Here is a 27,365-nt window from a genome sequence, read left to right as displayed (position 1 = left end):
TGTATCCACTTGCTTATGAATCCCCTCAAAAAACTTTAGCCCATTAGATATCACATCAACACTACTGACACCATTAGGTTATTTTTGTGTTCAGTAAGTGCATCCTTTTCATTGGCTTCACTTGGTTGCCGGTTGAGTATGACAAGTCACTCAACTCCAATTTTCTGTGTTTTATCTGTAGTATTTCTTATACATAAGGACTAGTTTATTTTTCTAAACTTCCAGAACTTTAAAAAACATTATCATAAAAACACAAATAATTTTCAGGCTTGTCATAAATCTGATTAGGTCCCCACTTTCTATAGTTTTCATTTTTCTTTCATACTTGGTTAGCTAAACAAAGAAGTACGTAAGTTAGGCCAACCATATTGCCTCTGTCATTCCCAAGCACAAGTTCTTTTCTTTGTTAAGGATATTTTTTTTCCATTGATTTTTAGAGAGTGGAAAGGAGGAGATATAGAGACACATCAATTGGTTGCCTCCTACACACCCCCCAACTATGACCAGGGATTGAGCCTGCAGTGAGGCACATGCTCTTGACTGGAATTAAACTCGATACCCTTCAGTCCACGGGCCAACCCTCCGAACACTGCAGCAAACCAGCTAGGTCCCAAGCACAAGTTCTTTACCTTAGATGGGAGCTTCTCTCTGCCCACATATCCAACTAAAAGCCCAGTTATTTATAGAATCCACGGCCTAGAATACCCTTACTGTTCCTGCCTACACCAATTCTATCCATCCTGAGTTTGATTCAAATTCCATCTCTTACATCAGCCTTTGACCTGGTCGTTCTCCACTGATCTCTCTATATATTCTAGAGCCCTTTAATAATTATCTGAATCAGTCATTCTGCACTTAACCCCATCTTAAATGTTTATGTCTTTGTCACCTGAGTTCCTGGAAGACGGGCACCACAACATTTGCTTTCCAAGTTCCCTTCGGTGTCAAGCAATTCGGAGTGTGGTTGTACAATCAGCACTTGTTTTATACATCAGGACAATCTTTCTTGTGAAATCCATGGCATATAAGAATATTCTCTCTTCCAGAGTGTCTCTGGCTTTCACAGCTCCAGGATAGTGACCCCTTTGAAATATTGCCATCAAAAGGCTGCTAAGTTGGTTTGTAAGAGAGAACTGGGGCTGGGTATATCAGTATATCCGTATGATGCCAGGCAAATGCTAAATCAAAATGAGTAAGCACTCTGACACATAAACTCCTGAGCAAATGAAGAACACTGTTCAGAAGAGATTTTCCTATGGAATATTATATCTTGCTTTCTAGGAATGTGTATTTTAATCATTGGCATTAAATTATCAGAAAAGTCACATTTTCCTAACCCCCAAGTTACATTTTCCTGTAAGAATTATAGACAGAAGTATAACTAAAGAAATCAAACCATCTAGCTAGACCTAGGTAACCGACTTGATGTAGTTAGTGATAAGTAAGTTAAACAAATCACTCAAGCAAATACATCTTCTTCCCCTCATTGTGCTTTCCTATCAAAGAATCTCAAATTAATGGTTCTGATTTCAACTTAGGTCTGGTTAAAAAGCATTACTTTTATAATGTTAGAGTAAGCTATTCAGTCTTACAAAAGAAAGCAGATTACTTTAGATAAATATTTTAATATTCACTGTATATCTCATGCATGAGCCAAATGATAAATAGCCATTAACAGAGAACCAAATGTGGGCTTTATAAAAGGAATTGCCTTTGGGATGGGTAGAGATGTGAGAAACTATCTCAATGTGATTATTATATTTAGAAGGTGGTGAGTCCTAGTTCTCACCTGACTGACATTGTTATTAGCCCAGGACAGTTTCCACAGGATAAGAATACCATCTTTTATTTAGGTATGATGCCAGAATGATACACATTCTTACTAACTATAGTAAGGCTGAACTAGGGTTCCTAGAATATTCTCAAAGCAGCTCAGACCCAGGGCAAAAGCTAAAAAAAGGGAAAGGGAAAGGGAAAGGCTTGGTGAGTACTACTCACTGATCCTCTGTTCCAAAAAACTTTACAAAGAAGCATTTCTTCCCACGAGGTTTCTTCAAATCCTTGGGTGGATTAACAATCTGGGGGAGAAAAGGGGAGAAAAAAGGTGTTGTTTTTTTTTTTTTGACAGCTCAAAGCTGGTAAGAAAAAGAAAAAGGAAAAAAAAAAAAGGAATGTCTTAAAATAAAAACCCAGGGCCTAGAAATATGTTTAGACTTGGCACTTTTCTACAGAAGTTCCCTGTATCAAATATGTAACAAGCACAGTGTTCAGTAGATAAAATTTCTTTTGAAATAATCCTGTTTTAAAAGCAATTAAAATGAAGACCAACAGGACACTTTTGAAAATATTTCAAGGCAGGAAGCGTTGAGACAGGTAATAGTGACAATGAAAGTCAACCGAGGCATTGAAAATGCCATGCTGCAGAAACAGTCTAAAGACATTTCTTGGGCTCCTAGCAAGAATATATAAACAGAACATTTGGAAAGCTATGATGGATCGCCTCTTGCAAAATTTGAAATGCCAACTTCTGCAAAGATGCACTGGAGTAGCACATATGGTAACATGGAAAGAAGATTTAAACTGAGTTGGGACAAAAATACTTCGACTTTTCAGTAACCTACATTTAGATTTCTCTCTTCCTGAAGAATTTTTCTTTTTCTCCTTTTGTTAGATTTAAGTATAAAGCCAAATTCAAGCTAGAATTGATTTCGAGTTAAAAGACTCCATCAAAACCATCTCTGATTCAAGAAATAAGCAATTACTGCAGATTAAATGACCTGGTTTATATATTGACTTTTCCAAATGAACTGATATTAGAGAGAAAAACATTCTGATTGTTATTTAAATAGGCTCAGTTTAATTCAATGTTAGAAATGGAGGGGAATGCATCTTACATTCTTCACCTCTTCAAACCCAACTTCAGATGCCTTCCTTTAGTTTAGTGGCAAGACACTCACCTTTCCCGGCCACGGAGGATACCGGCCGAGTTTCCCCCTAGAGAAAACACAAGCGAGTCAGCATCTGCCTTGGAAAAGCTTGTCCATTTCCTCCAACCCACCCAATATGCAATTTATTTTCCTAAATCTCCAACTTGCATCCTCAAGCGCCAAAACAAAAGCTGGCAGACACGAGCTCTTAATCTGGCTTCCATGGATGGCCCAACAGTCTAAACCCCTCAGAACTGGAATGCAAAACTGTACACATAATGCGCATTAAGGTGTGTGCATTCATCTGGCAACAAGGGAATATACAACAAAACCACCGAGAGTCACTTGTCTAGAGCCTCCCCCTTGATGGGGGTGGGGGACAGTTTGCTCTGTAAACACAGACTTCCCTTCACAGTCTGGTTTAGTTCACCGCGAGACCAGTCAGTTTTGCCAAATGCTAATGGAAGCCTTCCTCTGGGTCAAGGAACAAGCTACGCAGCTAGAAGAGGCGGCGACAGCCAGTCTTGGTTCGGGCGGTTGTCGGGGACACAGAAGCAGACGAGGAGAGGCACACAAGAAGGCACTGGTCACTGCCAAGCCTAAAGGAGAAGTGTCCCCTCCATTTCTTCACGGGGCAGCGCCATCGGTCCGGTTTCGACACCCCCGGCCGGCCGAGCCGCCCGCACAGGTCGGTTCCGTCGCATCACGGGTTTTAACAGGGTTGCCCGGGCGATATGGCCCCGCGGGCTCCCCACGAACCCCAGCAAGACCCAGAGGGAACCGGCGTCCGCGGCCGACGCCCTTCATAGCAACCGCCGGCGTCCGGTCTGGAGCGCAGCTCTTTCCCCGGCGCCCTGACGGTTCGGAGGGGGGCCCACCGCGGCCACCCTTGGACTCAGTCTCCGGGGGCCAGGCTGCCCCTTCCGCCCGGCGTCATTCGCAGTGCCGGCACCTCATCTCGGCCTCTCCGTGAGGCCTGGAGCGCACAGAAAAGCAGCTCCTGGGCTAGCCGCCAACTCCGCGCCCAGGGGAGCAGCGCCCCGGCGCCCCTCGCTTGGCCCCGGCTGCCCGGACTCACCATACCAAGTCGCCAAGCCGCAGACTCACAGCCGCCATCTTACCACCCAACCACCACCGACGCACGGGTCGCCGGGAACCTTAGGCAGCCCTGGCACCGCCCATTGGAGTGCGCCCTGCCACGTGACTGGGAACGGCTGTCATCGGCGTAGCCGCCCCTCTGACGTCACCGCACCCGCCGGGGCTCATTGGCCGGGGAGAGGCACGTGACCAGGGCGCCGCTGTCTCCGCGCGCAGGAGCCCCAAGACTCCAGGCTCCTTTCCCCCCTCCCTCAGGCTCGTGACAACGAAGCACCCGCGGTCTGAGGCGGCGGCGAGGACTGAGCTGCTGACCGAGCGCGCGCAAGGGAGTCGGCCCCGCGACCCGCCCCGCCCCCGGACCCCGGCCTTTGGCTCCTTCCTCCTGGGCGTTTCCGTTACGGCCGTTAGTCTCCCGCGGGCCCCGGGGCCGGCCGCATCACCCCGCCGGCCGCTTCCCTGACGGAACTCGGCGCGGCCTGGAAGCCAGCCTCCGCCCGCTCCCGGGGCCCCGCGCCCAACGAGCTCGACGTGGCCGCGCCTGGAGGGGCGACGCGGTTCTTCGGAGCGCGCTTTCTAACGGCCGCGTTCAGGAAGCGGCCCCCATCCCGAGCCCTCGTCCGCGCCGCAAGTTCTCACAGGGCACATCCGTGCAGCGCGCCCCGAGGTCTCGAGTTATTCGACTTGTAGTCGGCGTCTCTGCACTTCCTCCTGGGCCGGCAGACGGCACGGCCGGCGAAGCTGCCCCGGGCGCTCCGGGACCCGGCCATGGGCCGCGGCGCAGGCCGGTCGCCCGCCCGGAGGCATGGCTCGGGGGCCGGCCGCTAGCAGCGCCGCCGTCGGGGCTCCCGCGCCGGCATGAGGACCGTCGCGGGGGGACGAACGCGGCCCGTGGGTCCGTAGGCTGCGTCGCGCCGGGGACAAAGGTGCGTGTCTTTGTCGGGACCGGGCTCTCGCATACGCTGAGCTGTAGTTTGACACTTTGGGAGAAGTTAGGAGCAGGTTGTTGTGACAGCAGGAAGGCAGATGCCAGTTGGTCGTAGTTTCCCTACGTGAAAACTTAAAGCTGTGGAAGGGGAACTAGAAATAGTTGAGCCACAGCGACAGCCCCAAACGTCAAATTCCAGATAGAAAATGACAAATTTTCGAAAGGTCCCGTTCCCAGTTGCAGACTCCAAAGATTCTAAGTCAGGGGATTCCTTAACCTAGACCCTGACATGTCTTGGGTTTGCCGCCTGCCTGGAGAGGTGGAGGATCCGCAGCTCCCGTAGGCGATTTTCTTACCCGGAGACTTTGGTGGAAGAAGTGCTGGGGATAGCGAACTGGCTTGTACGCAGCCTGGTTTTTCATTGGAGTTCAGTCTCCCTAAAGTACTGTCAGTTACAGGAACTTCCATTTACTGTTTTGTTTTAAAGACAGACCGATCATTTATGATTCCAAGAAATAATTCCATAAGATTCAACACAAGTTTCTAACTTTAAAACTCTTTGAATGGAAGGATATTTTAATGACTTGATAAAAATATGAAGTTTAAAGTAACATTACTTTGGGATTAGAGGCATTTCTGTCAGGAACATGACAAAGAATATATTGTCTAATAATATCTTGGAAGTTGTAGCCAATGCAATAAGACATGAAACAGAAATATTTTTTTTCAGAAAGAAGACAACATTCTCATTTCTGTGGATGACAGGATGGCCTTTTTTTTAAATGGAGAGAGAAACCATTAAAACAAGTTTAGTAAAAGAGACTAATTACAAAATCAGCACACAAAATTCATCAATAACCAATTTGAAAATACAGTGATTAAGAGAATGTATAGCACACAAAAAATACATCACTCCTGGGAATAACCTGAAATAACAAAAGGAGGCTAACGTTTCTTGGATAACATTAGTTGAGGGTTTTTAAGAGGGATTTTTAACATTTTTTTTTAATTTTGTAGAATACTGTGCTTTTACTTAGAATAAGATTTAGCTATTTAAGGTGAGTACAGGCATACCTTGTTTTATTGCACTTCACTTTATTGCCCTTCACAGATGTTGCGTTTTTTACAAATTGAAGGCAAGACCCTCCACCAGCAAAAAGATTACAGCTCGCTTTACTGTGGTAGTCTGGAACTGAACCTGCAATATCTCAGAGGTATACCTGTATTTAAATACTTAGCTTTTCTTAAGACTATACGTTTTATTGATAAATATGGTTTTATTTACAAATATAAGAATGTTTATATAACATTCTTCATCTGTAAAGCCTCAATTAAGTAACCATTTTAGCAAATTGAGTTCTAAACAATGAGCTTTTTTTACAAAGATAAATCCCCTTAAATGTTTTAACTGCATTTGAAGTTTTATTGATATATGCTTAGTCTCTTCAATACTTCAAATTTCTAAAAACAGTGAACTTATAAACCTAATAGTAAAATCTCTTCAAGGGCTTAAGTCGTGTAAGTCAAATAAGTGTGTAAATGAAGTCAGGTTCTTTTAAATGTACACTTTGAAGTTTATTTCAAATTAAAATTGTAAGTCTGACATTATTCATTAATGACTGATTCTCTTAAATGTTTTACATGACTTAGTAACAAGTATTATCAGTTATGATTATAAAAATGAAAAATCTGTTAATATTCTATAGGCTTGATTTACTTTATTCTCTTGTATCTGTAACTTCTCAGGCATTCAAAGTCACTTAAACAATTAAGAGAAGCAGTTTTACCATCCAGGTGGACTGAAGTTACAGTGTCTAAAATTTGGGCCAGGATAAAGTTACATTTTTAAATTAGTGCCTCAGTAGGGACAGGACCTGGTTGCCACTTCTAGGATGACCTTCCTGCATCCCATCAGTTAACTTGCAGATCTCTTATAATGAGACCTTACCTGCTCTTATCAGCAGGGGACTTTTAAGCCTTCGACCTTCAGCTGAAATTTATTTTCACAACCCAGTGCATCACAATGTCCTGGGGTAGTGGTCGGCAAACTCTTTAGTCAACAGAGCCAAATATCAACAGTACAATGATTGAAATTTCTTTTGAGAGCCAATTTTTTAAAACTTAAACTTCTCCTAACGCCACTTCTTCAAAATAGACTCACCCAGGCCATGGTATTTTGTGGAAGAGCCACATTCAAAGGGCCAAAGAGCCACATGTGGCTCATGAGCCGCGGTTTGCTGACCACTGTTTTAGAGGAATTTCAAAATCTTAGCGCACTATGGTCTTTTTGCACCACCAACCTGTTTTGCTGCTAATCACTTTGTTGTCTAGTTAGAATTATATTAACTTTTAGATATTTTACTTTTTTATCTGGTTTTTATAGATCACAGTTTTATGGTCATAGTAGAAAGAATGAATATTACATTTACTATATAAATACCCATACACATATATGGGTATATATATACACACATACATACATACAACCATATATATATATATATATATGCTGTGTGTAAATTTTTCTGAATAAATATAACTCATTTACAGTCAAAATGCAGTGAGCTTTTTTTGGGGAAACATCAAAATGATTCTAAAATTGATCTGAAATAATGAACAGGCTGGAATAGCCAAGTATTACTTTATTTTTTATATATTTTAAAACAAGTTTTAATTATTGATTTTAGAGAGAGGAAGGGAAAGACAAAGGAGAAGAGGGGTGGAGGAGAGAGAGAGAGAGAGAGAGAGAGAGAGAGAGAGAGAGAGAGAGAGAGAGACATACATTGAATTGTTCCACCCATTCATGCATCAATTGGTTGACTTATGTGCCCTGACCAGGGATCAAACTCACAACCTTGGTGCATCAGAATGATGCTCCAACCAACTGAGCTATCTACCTAGAGCAGCCAAGTATTACTTTTAAAATAATAATAATAAAGATGAATTTAAAATTCAAGATGTAACAGAAATAAGATATCCAAATTATTGTATAAGATATATACTAGATCAGCAGGGAAAAGGATTATTTAGTGATTGATGCTGGGAAGAAACCAAGGTTAAGCCTCACCTTTCACCTTATAGCATAGTAAATTCAACTTAAGTTAGAGTTCATTGTGAAAATTGTATCTGTGAAAGATAAGTAAAGTCTAATAAGAATTCCTGGTTGAAAGAGGACATTCTAGGGACAAAAGAAATGGGAGAAGCCATTGGGAAAAGAGCCTTGGTTTAACTGCATAAAAAGTTTAAATTTTCTTCATCATACTTCACTCTAAGCAAAGTTAAACATAAATAACAATGAAGGAAAAGTACGAGAGATATGACAGATACTCTATATATGTATATATATACATATACATATACACACACACACACACACACACACACACATTCATACATCCATGTATTAGGTTACTTATATTATTTTTCCTAAATACAAGGTTATAATAACTGTCCATACAGATGTGGTAAGAAGTTCACACTTGAATGTGAGTTTTAAAAAGCAGGACACAAATTATACATGAAGCACAATATATGTGTGTGTGTCTGGTATATATGCTTATTTATAGTTTGTAAACCCTTGAAATCTGGAGTTTACAATATGTATACTCTGACCATTTCCAAGTAACTTTGAAGGTCTTTGGCATGTGATAATTTGGCACTTTGCTAACACCTGAGAGAGGGTGGTGAGAAACTGGTGTCTTACTAATATTTTTAAATTCCAGCTTTTAAAAAATATGTATTGATTTCAGAGAGGAAGGGAGAGAGAAGCATCGATGAGAGAGAGAAGCATTGATTGGCTGCTTCCTGCATGCCCCACACTGGGGATTGAGCCTGCAACCTGGGCATGCACCCTGACCAGGAATTAAACTGTGACCTCCAGGTTCATAGGTTGATGCTGAGCCACTGAGCCACACCAGAAGCTGGTGTCTTAGTAAGTGAGCCTAGTCACACTACTCTTGAGACATTGTTTTTTTGTTTGTGTGGTTTTTTTTGTGTTTTTTTGTTTTGTTTGTTTTTTTACTTATTCCAGGATAGGCAATACTCTGAGCTAATAAAACTGCCATTATGAAGAATGGCTCTAAATGAAAGTAAACTGCTGATAATGAAAATAAAGAGATCTTACAAAAGAGGTTATTCTTAGCCAGAAAAAAAGTGTTAGAGAGCTCTGGCCAGTTTGGCTATCTGGGTTGGATTCTGGTCAAGGGCTTATTCCCTGGTTGCAGGCTCAATCCCTGGGCCCTGGTCAAGGCATGTGCAGGAAGCAACCAATTGATGATCTCTCTCACATCAATGTTTGTCTCTGTCTTTCCCCCTCCCTTCCATTCTCTCTCAAAAAATCTCTAAATAAATTTTCATATATACGAAAACATTTTGTATTTGATAGTATTTAAACAGAAGAAAAAAAAAGCAATAAATGGTAATTAAGATAAATTGAAAAATGGATTCTTCTTGACAATGAAATTCTTTTAAACTTAAATCTGTATAACTGAACAGGAAAAATCTTGGTTTGACCTGGCCTTTCTTTTCAATGTTAACAGAAGCCATGCAGTGACATCCGCTAAGACTTGTTGATAGCCATGTCGGAGCCCCACAGGGTCCAGTTCACCTCTCTCCCAGGTTCTCTGAATCCTGTGTTTTTGAAGAAATCCCGGAAGGAGGACGTTGGGGGACCAGAGCAGCATCAGGACTCTGAGCCGGCTGCAGCAGCTGTTCGGATTACACTCACCCTCTTTGAGCCAGATCACAAGCGCTGCCCGGAATTCTTCTACCCAGAGCTTGTGAAGAATATACGAGGGAAAGTGAAGGGCCTTCAAACTGGAGACAAGGTATACCCCAGTGGTCCCAGGCTCACTCTGCAGATCTAATGCTCATAGCAGCATGTGCAAATAGTACTTCCAAAAGGTGAAAGCAAGACTAGGGAGGCTTTGGTTGCCCCAAGATCATGGCATCTATCCCAAAGCAAGCACCAGGTTGGCCGATTTTGCCCCTGGGCATGAAGAGATAGAATTCTTTCTAGAACCATTCTCCTGATTTATGCTAGAGAAAATGTAAGGCACATCCAAAGCTAATTTTAATTATGGCTAAATAATATAAATAAACAAATAAATTCATGTCATAGGCTCTAAATATTACATATATGTAAATGTGACCAGTCCCTGGCTGTTCTATTGCTGGATTTCATCTGGACATTTTTCTTTTCCAAAGGATTCTCACTCTGCCTCATATAAAGCAGACAAAAAAAGACACGCACTGCTATTCTCTTCTCAACACAGTAATATTCTGGATAGTTACTTAGAAGGATAGAAACCTATTTTTCTGTGTTTTTTTTTCTTGTTTTATTTATTTGCTGGGGGGGCTTTGAGAATCTGTTTGATTTTTCAAGTGTTTTTTAAAAGAGCTATAGTGAGCCATTCAACTTTGCAAACCAGGATTTAATGGATTTAGGATTTAACAGACAAAATTTTAGTTCTTTATGTCATATATGAAAATGAACACCCTGTTAATTTCAAAATGCCTTAACCAAGATTTGCTTATAATTATCAGTTTAGTTTTTTTATTAATTCACTGTTACTTTATTTTAAAAAATACATTTTTATTGCTTTTGAGAGGAAGGGAGAGGATGAGAGAAATAGTAACATCATGATGAAAGAGAATCATTGATTGGCTGTCTCCTGCACGACCCAAACTGGGGATCGAGCCCACACCCTGGGATGTGCTCTGATTGGGAATCGAACCATGACCTCCAGGTTCATAGGTTGATCTCAGTCACTGAGCCACGCTGGCTGGGCAATTCACTGTTATTTATAACAAATTTTATCAAGTACGTTGTCTGTTGGGAAAAACACTGTAGTAATTTGGCCGACATAAATATTACATAAATAAAACTATAGTCTACATACTTAAATCCAAGAGTCACTGCTCTTAAACAGTGCTTGGTGAATGATTAGCAAATGATTACACTACATCTCTCTTGGTAATTGGTTGTATTGTCTCATGGCATGACTTTCTGCAGCAGTGCTGCTAATATTCCCATGTGGGATAAATCACGTTGCTGCTGTGTGCATTTGTTTTTTCTTGGTGACTAGTGAATGTGCTCATTCACTAGACCTATTTGGTACAAATGTAAAATTACTGTGATATATATAGAAAACCTTTCTGTAAAATTAAACTTTTCATACATAATTTTAATTACACAAACATGTCTATATAGGTAAAACAGGTGAACTAACTAACTTGTCAGTTTTTTAACATATGCATTCAAAAAACCTAATTTGTTATATAATGGACTTTTGGCTTTAACAGATACTCCCTCACCTGAATTAGTCTACTATATTGAGGTTTTACTGTATTTGTTTTCTTGGCAGATTTGTTTTTACTTTTTATATGGAACTTCTCAAACATGCATAAACTAGAGAGAATTATATAATAAGCTCCATGTACCCATCACCCAGTTTCAACTATTACTGATGTTTTGATAACTCATTAACATTGTAAAAATTTTTTATAAACTTATTAATTGAACTAGAAGCCCAGTGCATGAAATTCATGCAAGGGTAGGGTCCTTAGGTCTGGCCTATCAGGGCCTTCCGGAGCAGCCAGGGCCTCCCTTCCTGGCTGCTGGCTGCCAGCCAAGGCCTGCCTTCCTTCCGCTTCACCCCCTGATGGTCAGCCCACATCATAGTGAGCAATTGGTCTCCAGGTCAAACTCACACAGAACATTTTGCATGTTAGGCTTTTATATATGTAGCTTATGCACTTAAGAAAAATGCACATATGCCAGGCCAGCGTGGTAGCACCAAGGGGGGCATGCAGGAGTCAGTCAGTTGATGTTTTTCTCTCATTGATCTTACTATCTCTTTCCCTCTCCTCCCTCTCCCTTTCTCTCTCTCTAAAAATCAATAACATTGTTTTTAAAAAAAGAAAAGTCCACCTGATAAATGCACAGCTTAGTGGATCTCCACAAACTTAACAAATGTAACCTCTGCCTATGTCACAAAATAAAACATTTACTAGGACACCAGAAACCCAACATGATCTCAGACACTCTGTGAGCCAGGTACTAGCCTAATTCCCATCTGACTAAGAGCTATTCTAGAGAAATGCTACAGTGTGAGACCCAACCAACCTACCCTCAGTGCCTTACATAGTGCACAGGTATATAGTAGATGCTTACAAATGCTCTTTACCTAGTTCCGGCTCATACTGTATAATTCCATCTTTATAAAACACAAAAATAGGCAAAGCTAATCAAAGCTGTTGGAAATCAGGATAGATAGTACACTTGAAGATGGGGTAGTATTTTGGGAAGGCAGGAGGAGAGGTTTCTAGACATTTCCACATTCTTTTAGTGTAGTATCACCTAAGCACCTTTGTGGAAACAAATGTAGAACATTTGCTTGGAGAGAACAGAATGCAGTTATAAACAAATGCATGAAGATACAGAAAATGCATGCAGCAGGACTAGTATATGTGCTAAATGGACAAATGAACCCCTATAATTTATTCTTAGAATATTCAGAGAGAGTATTGAGGTTGGGAGGAAAGAGATTACTGATCCTTCAAGATAGGTGTCCAAAGAAAGGGACTACCATGAACCTAAGTTTGATTTTCAGTAGAACTGAGAGAAGAAAAAATTTATACCCTTCTTCTGACCAAAAAGCACAATAATTCTTAAGAATTTGTGCTACATTCAGTGAATTCTTAACCTTTATGAGCCACTGACTGCTTTGGAAGTGAATCCTTTCTTATAGTAATGTTTTAAAGTATATAAAGTAATTTTTAGTTGACAAGAAAAAAACTATATTGAACCACATGTCTGTATAGGTTGAGCATCCCTGACTGAAGGCACTTTGCCATATTTGGGGCTCTGTGGGACCTAGTGATGAGGTGGGTAATTGTAGGCATTTCATTTTGATGAATTACATGAATGGAAGTTTTTCTTTCTTAAACAACTAAGGTAAACACTGATGGGAAGTAGCATGTATTCTACCTTGTCTTTTCTGAAAAACAGTTGTTACTGGTATATAGTTCATAGGTGTTGAGTAGTCAGTGAATGTATTATGAATATATGGTGGGAGTTTTTATTTTGTGAAATGGTCTCTTTACAGAAGAAAGATCTCTCGGATCCTTTTAATGATGAAGAAAAGGAAAGGCATAAAGTGGAGGCCCTTGCCCGGAAATTTGAAGAAAAATATGTAAGATTTCTCTTTGTGAGGTTTCTAGACATTTCCAATTCTTTTAGGGGAGTATCATCTAATCAACACGATGTAGAAACAAGTGTAGAGCTTGGAGAGAACAGAATGCAGTTATAAACAAATGCATGAAGATACAGAAAATGCATCTTGCAGGACTAGTATATGCAGCTAAATGGACGAATGAACCCCTAGAATTTATCCTTAGAATAAATGTTACCCCTAGAATTGATACTTAGAATAAATATCTTGGTAAAAGGCATATGAAGCCATTTAGTCTCTTCTGTGTTAGACCATTTTATGCAGATACAAATCTATCCTATTTTAAAGGGTCTTTATGGAAGGAGATTTGGGAAGAGGGAGTGGGACTGTTGAGTGTTTTATATCCTTTAGTCACTAGCTGATAAAATTCAAGGCAACAATTAATTCTGTGATGTTAGACTTAGAAATTTGTTAAGAGGTCTCATTATTTGTTCTTACCACAATTATAACAACAACAACAACAACAACAACAAAGCATATAACCTATTTTAAATTTTAGGGTGGAAAAAAACGTAGAAAAGACCGACTACAGGACTTGATTGATATGGGGTATGGTTATGATGAATCTGATTCCTTCATCGATAACTCTGAGGCGGTAAGTACTTAATGAAAGTACCACATAGGAATGACCACATCCTTGCTCCTACTGGTAATGGCCCAGAAACTAGGGGATGGGTCAGAGTGAGCCTGCCTTTAGCATGAGGAGGGAGCTGCACTGATGAGGGAGGAAGAGATACCCTTGATCTGGGCCTTGGTTTCTTTACTGAAAAGGATACACGATCTGCCCAAAACACCTTCTAGCTCAGACATTGGTGACTGACCAGAAGCATGAGTAGGCATTTGGTCTAAAATGTGATAGGGAAACATATGCTCTACATCTTTGGACTGTAGTAGCAGCAATTGCAGCTGACTATTTGTTTTTCCCCTTTTAGTATGATGAGCTTGTTCCTGCTTCTTTGACTACAAAGTATGGAGGATTTTACATTAACTCAGGAACCCTACAATTTCGACAAGCATCAGAATCTGAGGATGACTTTATTAAAGAAAAGAAGAAAAAATCTCCAAAGGTTAGAACATTGCTTGCTTTTGAATTTCAGAAGTGAGTTGGTCCGAAGGTTGTGGGTTATTGTTAAGCTGAATTTCAGAAGTGCTTTTTTAAAATAAACGTTGTGAGGTCAGTGGGTGACTTGCTAGAATATGTGCCGATTTAGGAAAGCTTAGAGCAGGGGTCTTCAAACTACGGCCCGCAGGCCACATGCAGCCCCCAGGGGAGTCTGATCCTGCCCGCCAGGTTTTTTGGGCAGTGAGCGCAGCCAAGGTGTTACAGTAGGGATTAGTAGTTCATATAGTCTGGCCCTCCAGCTCTCTGAGGGACTGTGATCTGGCCCCCACTTTAAAAAGTTTGAGGACCCCTGGCTTAGAGGATTGACAGAAAGGCACGAGCTGTGCCAAGGTTGACAGTTCATCTCTCACACCTGTGCTGTGGGAGATACTGTGAGTCCCAGCAGGGTTGGCTTGGCAAGGATTTCTTAAGGTTGTCTCAGGATGGGGATGAGCGCAGTGAAGGGTGGGGGAGTTTGCATCAGTGTTGCTGTGTCTCTTCTGTGGACATGTAGAGGTCTTCAGTTTCTAGGGGTGTCACCCAGTAGAAACAAGTTAGCCTTAAGGTAAGTTTATTTTGAAATCTATCACTGCCTGTGTGTTTAACATCAGAGGCAGGTCCCACAAATAGCCCATTTCAAACTAGAAAGGTTTCTGGCTCTACAATGGCCACTGTTGTCTCAGCCCCAGGTGCTTCTAGGAGACACTTATTGGTGGAAATGCTGTATTGACCTGCCACTGGTCTTTGGTCCAGGAACTGATCTGAAAGCTTTTGTTCATGAAAGAACAAAGTAGGGGAGTTCTCAGGATATGCCCTGGACAGAGCAAGGCCAGTATTCTGTCGTGCACTTGCTTCCTGAGTGAGGGAGCCATGTAACTGTACCTTGTCTTTAATTCTCAGAAGCGGAAGTTGAAGGAAGGTGGTGAAAAGATAAAGAAGAAGAAAAAAGATGACACTTACGACAAGGAGAAGAAATCGAAAAAGTCCAAGTTTTCCAAAGCCGGGTGAGAGGCAGGAGCTTCTTTTCTAGAATAAAATCTGAACTATTAGGGCAGGACACCTGGGAGCTGACTTGTGCTCCTCCTCTCAGCTGCAGATGAGGCAGCTGGGCCTGGCCTTCCATTCCCCCTCTCACCTCTCACAGTGCTTTCACATCTCTTTGTGTCAGACATCCAGAGTTCTCTCTGTCTCAGTGTCAGTATTGGCAGCGGTTTCGGTCGCTGTATGATTGCTGCTATCTCTTATTCTCTTGGGCACATCTCCTTTGCCCCAGTTTTCCTTCTGTCTTTGCTGTTTCCCTTTGTCTTCTCTGGTTCTGCTTTTTTTGCCTCAATCTCACCCCAGCTGCCCTTCAAGTTGCTGCTGCTCCTGTTTTCTTCCTTTAAATACATTCCTTTTTCATCCCCTTTTTTCATCCTTTTATTTCAGCCTGGCAGTGTTTTTTGAAAGCCACTGGGTGTGTAGCACTTTGTGACACGATTTTGCTAACCTGTATTAAATCTCAAGCTTTGGTCCCAGTAAGAAGGAAGTTCATGTGCCAAGAGGAGGGAGGAGGAATAACAGGGTGGACTTAGGTTCCTGGAGACCATTGTGTTGGGGACAGGGGTAAATGAAGTTTCTCTGTGAATTTCCCTTTTGAAGTGTACTGCAGCCTTAGTAACCAGTTTCCTCCTTACTTGCAGCTTCACAGCCCTCAATGCCAGTAAAGAGAAGAAAAAAAAGAAATATTCTGGGGCTTTGAATGTTAAAGAGATGCTAAAGAGATTTCATAAGGATAAAGAGGCTCAGAGAAAAAGGAATGAAGAGCATAAGTCTGTAGCAGTCTCGTCAGCAGAAGCTCAGGGCCTACGGGAATTGGAGGGCACCTCTGACCCCTTGCTGTCGCTCTTCGGCTCCACTTCTGACAATGACTTGCTTCAGGCAGCCACTGCCATGGACTCACTGACTGATTTGGACTTGGAGCATCTGCTCAGTGAGTCTCCAGAAGGAAGCCCCTTCCGCGATATGGATGATGAAAGCGATTCCCTTGGGGTGGGACTGGACCAGGAATTCAGGCAGCCCTCTTCCCTCCCTGAAGGCCTGCCTGCACCCCTGGAGAAGCGCATTAAGGAGCTGGCTCAGGTATGGTGACACAGAGTGGCCAGGCTTTCCTGGAAGCAGTTTGGGCAGATTGACACTGGTTCTGCACCGCATGAAGCTTGCTGCCCAGAGCAACTCTTAGTGAATTGGCAATTTTACTGTAATCTTTTCCAGGCTCTCTTCTCATCCCAAGTGAGGAAACAGTGTAAGCTCGGCTTGTCAGATGTCATTTTTAGACCTTTTGTGGTTCTTTAACTCTTAGAAAATTTACTTTCTTCTGGGGAGATTTTTCTCTCTATTTTCTGCCTGTAGGTTCCTTTCCCACGGAGTAACTTTCCTTTTGTGTGATAGACTGACACTAATGTTGGCAGCAAGCAGCTAAGGCAGAGATCCACCTTTTTATTAGTAATCGGTTGAAGATTTTGGAAATTGACAAAAGTTTGCAGACGTGTTATAGAGTTATATACTTAATTGCCACTGAGTTTCAGTTGCTCCCTAAACTTGCATGTCATCAATGTTAGGTACTGATTACAGAATGCCTACATGGTGATAAATAAAAAGCAGAATCTGAAATGCTCTTCATGCTCTTTTAAAAACAGCAATAACTGTCAGAACGAGCAGCCATTGCTGTTTTCCCATGGTGACTGGGAATTGATCCCTAATTCAGTAACCTATAAACCAAGCATGGGTTGTTAGTCATGATGACATTGACCCTTCAGTTAAAATAATCTTTCATCTTGGGCATCATGGCTTGTAATGTAGCTCCTGTGGCATTTATACTACATAGCTGTAAGGTTTTTATTTTATTTTATATAGCTGTAAGTTTTAAATCAGTGATTCTCATAATGTTCCAGAATCACTATAGCTATAATACCCCTTGTGTTTTAGGGCAGGGTAAATGTTAACTAGTGCTACCAATGATTTTCTCACTTCCAAAAAATATTTGAATACAATATAAGAAGTAAATTAAACTATTTATTTTTATTAGTTTGTGTGAGGCGTTCTATTTGAATGTAATGATTTAAATGAATTGTACCACACCAGAAATTCAGAGTATATCTTAATAGGACATTAAGTTGGAAGCAGTTGAATCTGAACTTGGCATGTTTGAGCATACTGTCCTATATTTACTCTCAGAATTTATGTCAAAGAACTATTACTCCTTGTTCTTTTCAAACCTCCAGTTTGTAATCAAATTGTTTTGTAGCATCTGAAAGTCATGTTAAGTAAGTTGAATAAGGTATGTGTGGCAGAAGCTAGTAGATTTTTGGAGAAAAGTCAGAGCAATTCTTGGATGTGTCCAGACTTCCACAACAGGTTGTATTCTAGTCTAATGACTCATACTCATTATTTCCCTTTCTTGGGAAAGATGGACAAATTTAGTGGAAACAAAGTGACATAAATTGAACTGCATTGGGCTGTGATTCAAGAAAGCCTCACTTTCTGGATGGACACTGTGAGCAAGCTGTCCTTCCTCAGTGACTGGCAAGTCTTGGTTTTCTCTTGGGCACAATGAAGAGAGAGTTCAGGATTCCATAGGTAAGGTAGGCTTGGGTTCTGGTGGGGCAGTGGTGACCAGGAGAGTTTGATGTACTGGCTTGAAAATATAATGTTCAAATGTGAAATTGATACGTCATTTTCTGACGCTTCTATAACAGCATTAAAGAAACTTTGGGAAGTGGGAAGTGGGAATTACCTATCATCCTGACAATCTGAAAACTTTTTAATTTACATATTCTTTTCTAGCCTCTTTGTGTATATGTTTTCATGTAGTTGTAATTATAGTTGTGAATACTTGTTTCCTGCTTTCTTCACTTAATAAATATGATAAAGCCCTCATCACTTTTAATGGTTGCATGAAAAAGAAGGCTTATTTTAGAAAGTTACTTAATACCACTTCTAAGGATCCCCAGGTGCTTTGTTCCTACAGGGTCCTGCACTTGGGACACTTGGAGTCTCCAGACCATGTGCATGAGTGCTCTAGACCCAGACCTTCCTGAGAATCTGCTGGGAAAGATAGTCTTCCTAGGGAAAAATGCCTATGTACACAGGAATTGCATATAATTTCAAAAGCCATACATGGGTATTTGGATCCTTAATAAGGAGCCCTATCCTAGATCTTGAACTGGATATTGCATTTTAAAAGCTTAAATTAAACTTGATGTATATAACTATAACATTAACAATGTTATGTATTTATCTCTCCCTTCATTTTTCTTTTTCTTCTTCTTTTATTTTAATAATTTGTTTAGATTTTAAATCTTGGCCTTAGATGATACATGTATCAGTTTCTACTGTTAACTAAAAAATTATCCCAAACAGTGACTTCAAACAGCAATTCATTTCTCCTGACTATATGGATGGCTGGGTGGTTCTTCTTTGTCCTACCTGGGTGCTCTCTTGTACCTGCACTCAGCTGGCAAGATGGCTGGGTGCTGGGGTGGTGGGGCCTCTCTCTCCTCTGGTCTTCCTAGTCTTTTTTCAGCGCATGGCAGTTTTAGGGAAATATTTCAAGAGGGTGATTGTAGAAGTCATAAGGCCCTTAAGATCTAGCCTTAGAAGTTGTATGTACCGCATCACTTTTGCCACACTGTACTGGTAAAGTGAGTCACAAGTGCACACCAAATTGGAGGGTTGGGGAACTAGAGACCACCTCTCCCTGCTGCAGGAATGCATGTTCTGGGAGGGGAGAGAAATGTGGTCCTGTTTGAGGTCTACCACAGCACATAAGCAGATTCTAACCTGATGTCATCCCTTATGGAAAATTTTTTTCTGTGGGAAACAAAAAATATATTTATCTTTTAGCAAGAAGTGATACTTAAAACTTTGAAAAATATATTTGGAAGTTTAAGTATGCTAAAGAGGCCCTCCAAGAGGGTGACCTTGGAGAATACTGCCCATAGATTACTGCTTTCTTCTCATACCCATTTTTAATTCCTTACTCCCTTGAACTGTACATTTTTGTGGCCCCAGAGAATCCAGTGATTTCATTCAATGTGTCTTTTATTTTGGTTGTTGGAAAGCTCAGGTGTGTTGCCCCCTTAGGTTATTATCTTTAGTTTGGCAGCCTCTCAGCCTGGTTCATACAGATAACCCAGGTCTGTTTTGGTCCTCTATAGTCAAGCATAAAATGGGAACAATACTAAGACTAGAAAAGAAACAAAGACCCATGTCACCCACCCTGCTGCTCTTACCTGCTTACTGTCCTACTGATTTAGAGCCCCTGCATTGCAAATCCAGGGAGACATGGATTCAAGGAGGATAAGGTTGGAAAAAAACTAAACTGTTTGATCTTCTTTAAAAAAAAAAAGATGACAGATTTCATTCTGTTCAGCAAAAACAGGTACGGTATATGAGATTCTGAACTAGGTGCCGAACGGTTATAAGTAGCTTTTCTTCCAACAAATAAAACAGCTTATTAAAAGGCTATCAGAACTATTGTAGATCAGTATGATCTGGCTGGCTTAACTTTACTTCCTATTATTTTTTTAATATTTTTAAAAAATTATTATTGATTTCAGAGAGGATAGGAGTGGGAGAAAAAGATAGAAACATCAGTATGAGAGAATCATTGATCACCTGCCTCCTGCATGCCCCACTTGGGATCAAGCCCACAACCTCTAATGGGGAATTGAACTGTGACCTCCTGGTTCATAGACCAGCGCTCAACCACTGAGCCATGCTGGCCAGGCTTACTTTCTGTTTAATCTGGGATTGATCAGTTCATTCAACTCCTTGGGCAAGGATGTCCCTTAAGGTTGAAGGACCTAACTTATTTCTGGAAGACTATCTGATGTAGCAATCAATTGCTACTTTAATTAGATTTATTTTAAAACCTTATATTAAGGTTGAAGGACCTAACTTATTTCTGGAAGACTATTAGATGTAGCAATCAATTGCTACTTTAATTAGATTTATTTTAAAATGCAGCACCTGGCCTGGCCAGTATGGCTGACTCAGTTGGTTGGGCATTGTCTTATGTACCAAAAGGTTGCCATGTGGTTCGATTCCAGGTCATGGCACATGCAGGCTCGATTCACCCATAGGGGGTGTGCAGAAGGCAGCTGATCGATGTTTTGCTCTCACATTGATATTTATCTCTCTCTTTCCCTTCCACTTGCTCTAAAAATCAGTAAAATAAAAATTTTAAAAATCTTTAAAAAATAAAAATGTAGCACTTGACTAATTATCTTCAATATAAAAACCCTCAGAGGTACTGTCTACACAACCCAAAAGGCATCAGGAAAAAAAAAAACTTTAATGATGGGTCTGATAAACAGTGGGGCATTTGAAATACATGTTGAAGTAATTAGGTTGAATACTATGAAGATGCTTCTGGATCTTACAATTAGTAGTGTATAAGCTTAAGCAAAAGAATGGCTTGGTTTTATTTTCTCTCAAACTAAAATCATAATTGCAGTACATTAAAAGTGCTAAGTTAGAATTCCAGATCCTTCTGAAAGTATAAGAAATTGGCAGATGAATGGGTTAAAAGTCACACCATTTCTTCCATTCCATCCATCCATTTGACTCCTTTCATCTCAGGCTTCTGTGCTATCATCTAGCCAAGATATTTTGCAGAAGCTACAAGTTATGTTTGGTTGATACTGAGTTTTTCTTCCTCTAATTGCATTCTTTAAATCACTACTATCCACTCAGTTGGCATATACTGTGCATCTATTATATGATAGGTAGGTGTGGGAAATATATTGATGAATAAGATTCAGATCTTGTTCTCCATGAGCTTATATAAATGGACCAGGAGACATGTAAAAAAAAAAAAAAAAAATGAACAAAACAATGAAATAAGCCCTGTGATTCTTTTTTTCCTGGCCTTTTTTTGTTTGTTTGTTAGCCCTGTGATGTGTTGATGGCCAAGCAGATGGTCAGGTGATTCAACAATAAAGATTAAAAGAGAAAAAAAAGAGTGGAAGGATTTAAGAAAAATAGACTGCTGTTATTAGAATTGGGGAGCATAAGAGGGAGAGCAGAAACTAGTAGGTTTGGTTTTTGCAAGTTGGGTTTGCATACCAGAAGGTCATCCATTTATAGATATAATTGGAAATTACTTAGAAGTAATTGGAAATTCTGATTAGGGATTAGAAAAAAAGGTTTATGCTAGAGGTTTAGATTAGAGAGATCTAATATGTGCATTTGTGCTGTTTTGAAGCTGTGAAAGGGAAGGTGTTATTAGGAGAAGTGAGTTCTAAGTAGGACTTTGGGAGTCCATCTGTAATGAACGAACTAGTGGAAGAGACAGATGGAGTAGTCAGAGATAGGACAAGGACCTAGTGAGGAAGGCAAGTGGGATGAGATGAAAGTAGAGGATAGTTATTGGTGCCTGCTGTTTCAGAGGGCTTGATCAGGATTGACAATTTCATTTTAGGTAGTCACCTTATTGCCTTTGTTTGCCATCATTATTACATTGTAAACCATGCCTGAAGTTTTACTTTGCCAAAAGCCTTGGACCACTCTTGGATTTAGATCAGTGACTCTCAATCCTCTCTACCTTAGAGTCACCAGAGTTACTTTTGTTTTTCTTTATTGACTAAGATATTACATATGTGTCCTTATCCCATTACCCCCCCCACCCCCCCCACCCCCAATTCATGCTCTCACCCCCCTGTTGTCTGTGTCCATTGGTTGGGCTTATATGCATGCATACAATATGCATGTGTACAAGTCCTTTAGCTGATCTCTCCCCCTTACTGCCACCCTCCCCTATCCTCCCTATGAGGTTTGATGGTCTAATCCAGTGGTCGGCAAACTGCGACTTGCGAACCACATGCGGCTCTTTGGCCCCTTGAGTGTGGCTCTTCCACAAAATACCACATGCGGGCATGCACGTACAGTGCGATTGAAACTTTGTGGCCCATGCACAGAAGTTGGTTTTCAGCTCTCAAAAGAAATTTCAATCTTTGTACTGCTGATATTTGACTATTGACTAATGAGTTTGCCGACTACTGGTTTAATCAATGCTTCTCTGTCTCTGAATCTGTTTTTGTTCATCAGAGTACTGATACTTGGGCTTTTTTAAAAGAATACAAATTCATGAGCCTCATTCCTAGAGATTCTGATGTGATTGGTCCAGGGTGGATAAAGCTGCCAGGTTGCCAATGCGCAGTCAAGTTTGAGAACCACTGGTTAACTTTGGCAGTTAGCTTTCCTCACCTGTGCTTTCAGGGCTGTGGTTGCTTCAGGGGTTTCCAAGCTTGCCATACAGATGTTAACTGTGTTCTCATAGGAAGCAAAACCCTGCATAGTAACCTGCTCTATCTTGTGTTAATAGGTAGTAAGGTATGTTAGTAATTTCAATGGTCTGGGTAATGGCGTCTCTGATATACTGTAAATAGATTATGAATTTTCAGAGAATTATAATGTCCTTAAATGCTAATGTAGCACATTATTATTATTTTGGTAGATAAAGATCTTCAAATATTGCAGGTTTTAAAAAAGTTCGTGATCGTTTTTGTACTGCAGATATATGGAAATTCCAACTTGCAATTTAGATGATAGAGTGCTGGGAACAAAAGTTAGCTAGCTGGCCCTAGCTGGTATGGCTCAGTGGATAGAGCGTTGGCCTGCAGACTGAAGGGTCCTGGGTTCAAATCTGGTCAAGGGTACATGCCTGAGTTGTGGGCTCGATTCCCGGTATCAGGTGTGCAGAAGGCAGCTTATCGATGTTTCTCTCTCCCTCTTCCTTCCTCTCTGAAATCAATAAAAATATATTTTTTTAAAAAGTTAGCTGACAAAATCAAATGCATGATTGCTTTGACTCTGATTTTCTTTTATGTGACTTATTTCAAGTCCCGGGCAGAAGAGAGAGTCCATAGATGTTTCAGCAGCATTTGAAAAGAGCTGGATAAACCATTTCTAGAGCATATAGTGATCACAGATGGGCATGGTGAGGACTTTACTGATAGGTGTTCTGTAGGGACTGACTGCTCTTGTGCCTGTGGGTGAATGTGAGGACCCTGTGGGGAAAGTGCACTAATGGATGTTACTGTCTGCTATGAACCAGGCTGCCAGAGCTGCTGAGGGAGAGAGCAGACAGAAGTTCTTCACCCAGGATATTAATGGCATCCTCTTGGAGTGAGTATCTTTTGTTTCTTTACTGTTAGCATGCCTGGGTTTGAGCAGGCCAGGGGATTGGGATGTGATTGAACTACATAAAGACCTCTGATGAGATATTTAAAGAATTATTTTTGTTTTATTGTTCTTTTTAAGTGGGGTGGGGGGCACACAAAATATTTGTCTCTAGGAAATAATAGACCTTACTAATCGTAGGTAGCAGACGATATTAGGACACTGTCATGGCTTGTTGGATTTTGTGGCAAACATGAGATGAGATGAAAAAAAGGTGTTGCCTGCCTGTCTCTGGGAAAAGTAATATGATTTGGTATAGCCAGGGCCCTGCTCTCCTGGGTGCCCCTCAGTGTACCTGGTCATTCTTTTCTTACTGTCACTTCTCCTACCAGGGCCAGTGTGCACCGTCCTGTAATACTTCTTCCAAATGCCCAAACCTCTGAGATGCCACACTGTATGAATTGAGTTAAAAAGCAAAACAACAACAACAAAACAAACCTACATACCTAAATCCAAACCAGATTCTTTGTAGGTGGCTCTCTACAGCTTTGCCGCTTCTCTGCTGGTTACACTTTGCGCTATGTAGCAGAGGAAGCTTGTTGCTCAACAGCTGAGGATTTTTCTTATGTAAGAACAGTTGTTAAGACTTAGGGATATTCTAGCAAAGTACTTTGCCTGGCCAGGTCAGGAAGCCTGGGATATGGAGAGCACCTGAGGATCAGCAGAGATAAGAGTTTTATGTCCACAACACCTGTTAGAGTGTGCCATATAGGGAGAGTTCAAGGGATCAAAAACTATTGGAAATAGTGTTTTATTTATCTAGATGGAGACACTGAAGGGATGAGAATTTCCCTGACTTTCTGATCAGGGATAGGACTGGGAACTAGAGTAGTAAGGAAGTGCTTTTAGAAAGTATTGACTCCAAGTAACTCAGTTACTTTCCAGTTTGAAAGCTTTTCTGTCTTTTTCATTTATGAAATTTAATACTTCAGATCTTTTTCTCTGGGCTCTGATAACATTTGGCTTGGTCTTGTCTTGGACCTGAGAGCCTTAGCCCACTTTACCCAGCCAAGTTCATCAGGTTTGGGAATTTTTGTTTGGTGACTGTTGGAGATCTGTTGCACTGGCCACTTGGTTGCATTGTGTTGATGAGATAAGATTTTACCTGCTCTTGGCTCTTAGCTTTCCTATCCATGGTAGGGTGATCTAATGATGAAAGAATATGCCTGGGCTGTGGCCCATTGATAACTATTCTGTTCTTCAGCATAGAGGTGCAAACTCGGGAGCTGAGTAGCCAGGCTCGTTCTGGGGTATATGCCTATCTTGCTTCATTCCTGCCCTGCAGCAAGGACACCCTGGTCAAGCGTGCTCGAAAGCTTCACCTCTGTGAACAGGTGGGTGACTCTGCAGTGGAACATGTTAGCTTTGGGGCCCAGAGGAGGAGTGACTGAGTCTTCACAGATGTCACAGGTGCTGCTGCACCGCCTCTATGCGATTATTTTTGTAGTGGGTCCTCAGTATAAAAAGAGGTACATAAGCCCTAACCGGTTTGGCTCGGTGGATAGAGCGTCAGCCTGGGGACTGAAGAGTCCCAGGTTGGATTCTGGTCAAGGGCATGTACCTTGGTTGCGGGCATGTCCCCAGTGTGTGTGTGTGTGTGTGTGGGGGGGTGTGTGTGTGTGCAGGAGGCAGCTGATCAATGTTTCTCTCTCATTAATGTTTCTAGCTCTCACCCTCTCCCTTCCTCTCTATAAAAAATCAATAAAATATATATTTTTTAAAAGAGGAACATAAAACAGATTTATGATATGTCCTGCTCTCTGCAGGGAGGGCGTCTGAAGGAACCTCTCCAGAAGCTTAAGGAAGCCATTGGCAGGGCAATGCCAGAGCAGATGGCCAGGTACCAAGATGAATGCCAGGCCCATACACAAGCCAAGGTTGCTAAGTAAGTATGTCCCATCGCTCTCATCAGCATTCCCACCTCCTTATCTTAGAGGTCCCAGGGGAAGGGGGGGTGGGGGGACAAAAGGGAGGCAGTGGACACAGGAAGGAGTAGTTTTCCTGTGGTGACTTTAGGATCCTGTTTAATTCTGTTCACCCGGTAGGATGCTGGAAGAGGAGAAAGACAAGGAGCAGAAAGAACGGATTTGTTCTGATGAGGAAGAAGATGAAGAAAAGGGGGGCAGGAGGATAATGGGACCCCGGAAGAAATTTCAGTGGAATGATGAAATCAGGTGTGCCCAAACTGGGTCCTTGCCTCATTGGAGGGTTTGTGGGGCCAGTGTCTGAGCATGTTCCCGTATTTCTAATGAAGGTTAGAATCATTTACTTTAATCAGGACTGGTGAAAGCACATGATTAAAACCTTGAAGAAGCATTTGGGGTAGTTTGAAGTTTCTGACTCCTGCCTACTCCTTAGGGAGCTGCTCTGCCATGTGGTGAAGATAAAACTGGAGAACTATGATGAGAAGAACAACAAAGTCCATTCCTGGGAAGATTATGTGAAGGTGTTTCTGGATGCTGAGGTCAGACCTCTCTGGCCTAAAGGCTGGATGCAGGCCAGGTGAGTGCCCATGAATAGCCATATGGTCAGTGTGACGATGAGGAAGAATATTCTTATAGCAAAGAAATATTTGAGTTCTTCTATTGTGCCAGGTCAATATGGTTCCTTCTCTCAGGGATCCACTGTCTGGTTGACTCAACTCTAATTTCACATGAGGAGTTGGGGAACATGAGGAATTGAGGCTCTATGTCCTTCCTTCCCACCTTAGTCTGCTTTTTCCTGTGTTGAGATGTTGGCTCTTACTGGAAACTGAGAGATGGAAACATCTTAATGTTCCAAACAGAAGTCTCATTTGCAAGTAGCAGGGCTGACTGATTATTGGAGTTAAGTGCTAGACTTCTCATAGGCTGCTTTGTATTGATGTAGCTTTCCATGAATAGGCTATATCTGCAATACCCAAAGTTAGCTGGAGCTAGTGTTCTTTTCTAAAAATGTTTTATTGTGCCGAAACCGGTTTGGCTCAGTGGTAGAGCGTCGGTCTACGGACTAAAATAGGGGTGTCGAACTCAATCAGAGAAGGGGCCAAAATCTAAAATCCAGCCTAAATCGCGGGCCGAATGGTTTACTGAACAGTCATAAACTGACAATGTCATAAACTGACAGCGGAGTGCAGTGATGACAGCGCAATGCGGGCCACATTGCAAGGCCTGGCGGGCTGGATTTGGCCCGCGGGCCTTGTGTTTGACACATGTGGACTAAAAGGTCCCAGGTTCGATTCCGGTCAGGGGCTTGTACGTTGGTTGCGGGCACATCCCCAGTAGGAGGTGTGCAAGAGGCAGCTGGTCGATGTTTCTCTCTCATCGACGTTTCTAGCTCTCTATCTCTCTCCCTTCCTCTCTGTAAAAAATCAATAAAATATATTTTTTAAAAATGTTTTATTATGATAAAATATACTTAACATAAAATTTATTATCTTAACCTTTTTTAAAATCATCTGAGGATATTTTTTCCATTGATTTCTAGAGAAAGTGGAAGGGAGGGAGGAGAAAAGAAGGGAGAGAAAGAGGGAGGGAGGGAGGGAAGACAAGAGAACATTCATATAAGAGACACTTGCAATCATCATTCTACTTTCTGTCTCTCTAAATTTGACTACTCTTAAGTACCTCATTTGAGTGGAGTAATTCAGTATTTATCTTTTTGTGACTGGCTTACTTCACTTAGCATAATGTCCTCAGGGTTCATCCATGATTTAGATAGCACAGAATTTCCTTTTATTTTTTAAGGCTGAATAACATTCTATTGTATGTATATATCACATTTTGTTTATCCATTTGTCGATGGAGAGTTACTTTGCTTCCATATTTTAGCTGTTGTGAATAATGCTGCTATGAGCAAGGATGTACACATATATT

At 41.4% G+C, this 27,365-nt stretch overlaps 2 protein-coding genes across 11 annotated transcripts in view; one reads left to right on the top strand and one right to left on the bottom strand.

Annotated features, from left to right (window-relative positions):
• GLYR1 (glyoxylate reductase 1 homolog) overlaps nucleotides 1-4,154 on the bottom strand; it is a 46,240-nt gene extending 42,086 nt beyond the window's left edge. For all 6 annotated transcript variants that reach the window (XM_084882337.1, XM_084882338.1, XM_084882339.1 and 3 more), the window contains exons 1-3: nucleotides 4,006-4,154; nucleotides 2,958-2,994; nucleotides 1,999-2,078 (exon numbers count right to left, since the gene is read on the bottom strand). In XM_084882337.1, coding sequence (XP_084738463.1) covers nucleotides 1,999-2,078; nucleotides 2,958-2,994; nucleotides 4,006-4,043 — 155 coding nt within the window. In that variant the 5' untranslated portion in view covers nucleotides 4,044-4,154. The remainder of the gene's footprint in view (nucleotides 1-1,998; nucleotides 2,079-2,957; nucleotides 2,995-4,005) is intronic.
• A 67-nt stretch (nucleotides 4,155-4,221) lies between these two features.
• Nucleotides 4,222-27,365, top strand: part of UBN1 (ubinuclein 1) — a 39,885-nt gene continuing 16,741 nt past the window's right edge. For 2 of the 5 annotated variants that reach the window (XM_084882275.1, XM_084882272.1), the window contains exons 1-13: nucleotides 4,222-4,948; nucleotides 6,062-6,164; nucleotides 9,489-9,776; nucleotides 13,059-13,145; nucleotides 13,684-13,779; nucleotides 14,117-14,251; nucleotides 15,187-15,290; nucleotides 15,969-16,407; nucleotides 23,387-23,457; nucleotides 24,716-24,845; nucleotides 25,278-25,396; nucleotides 25,557-25,685; nucleotides 25,870-26,013. In XM_084882275.1, the coding sequence (XP_084738401.1) occupies nucleotides 9,528-9,776; nucleotides 13,059-13,145; nucleotides 13,684-13,779; nucleotides 14,117-14,251; nucleotides 15,187-15,290; nucleotides 15,969-16,407; nucleotides 23,387-23,457; nucleotides 24,716-24,845; nucleotides 25,278-25,396; nucleotides 25,557-25,685; nucleotides 25,870-26,013 (1,703 nt within the window). In that variant the 5' untranslated portion in view covers nucleotides 4,222-4,948; nucleotides 6,062-6,164; nucleotides 9,489-9,527. The remainder of the gene's footprint in view (nucleotides 4,949-6,061; nucleotides 6,165-9,488; nucleotides 9,777-13,058; nucleotides 13,146-13,683; nucleotides 13,780-14,116; nucleotides 14,252-15,186; nucleotides 15,291-15,968; nucleotides 16,408-23,386; nucleotides 23,458-24,715; nucleotides 24,846-25,277; nucleotides 25,397-25,556; nucleotides 25,686-25,869; nucleotides 26,014-27,365) is intronic. The other 3 variants (XM_084882273.1, XM_084882276.1, XM_084882274.1) reach the window with 3 other exon arrangements.

Source organism: Pipistrellus hanaki (assembly GCF_964339955.1).
Source record: "Pipistrellus hanaki genome assembly, chromosome: 4".
In the NCBI taxonomy this organism is placed as follows: domain Eukaryota; kingdom Metazoa; phylum Chordata; class Mammalia; order Chiroptera; family Vespertilionidae; genus Pipistrellus; species Pipistrellus hanaki.
This window is presented reverse-complemented; position numbering and strand designations above follow the sequence as displayed.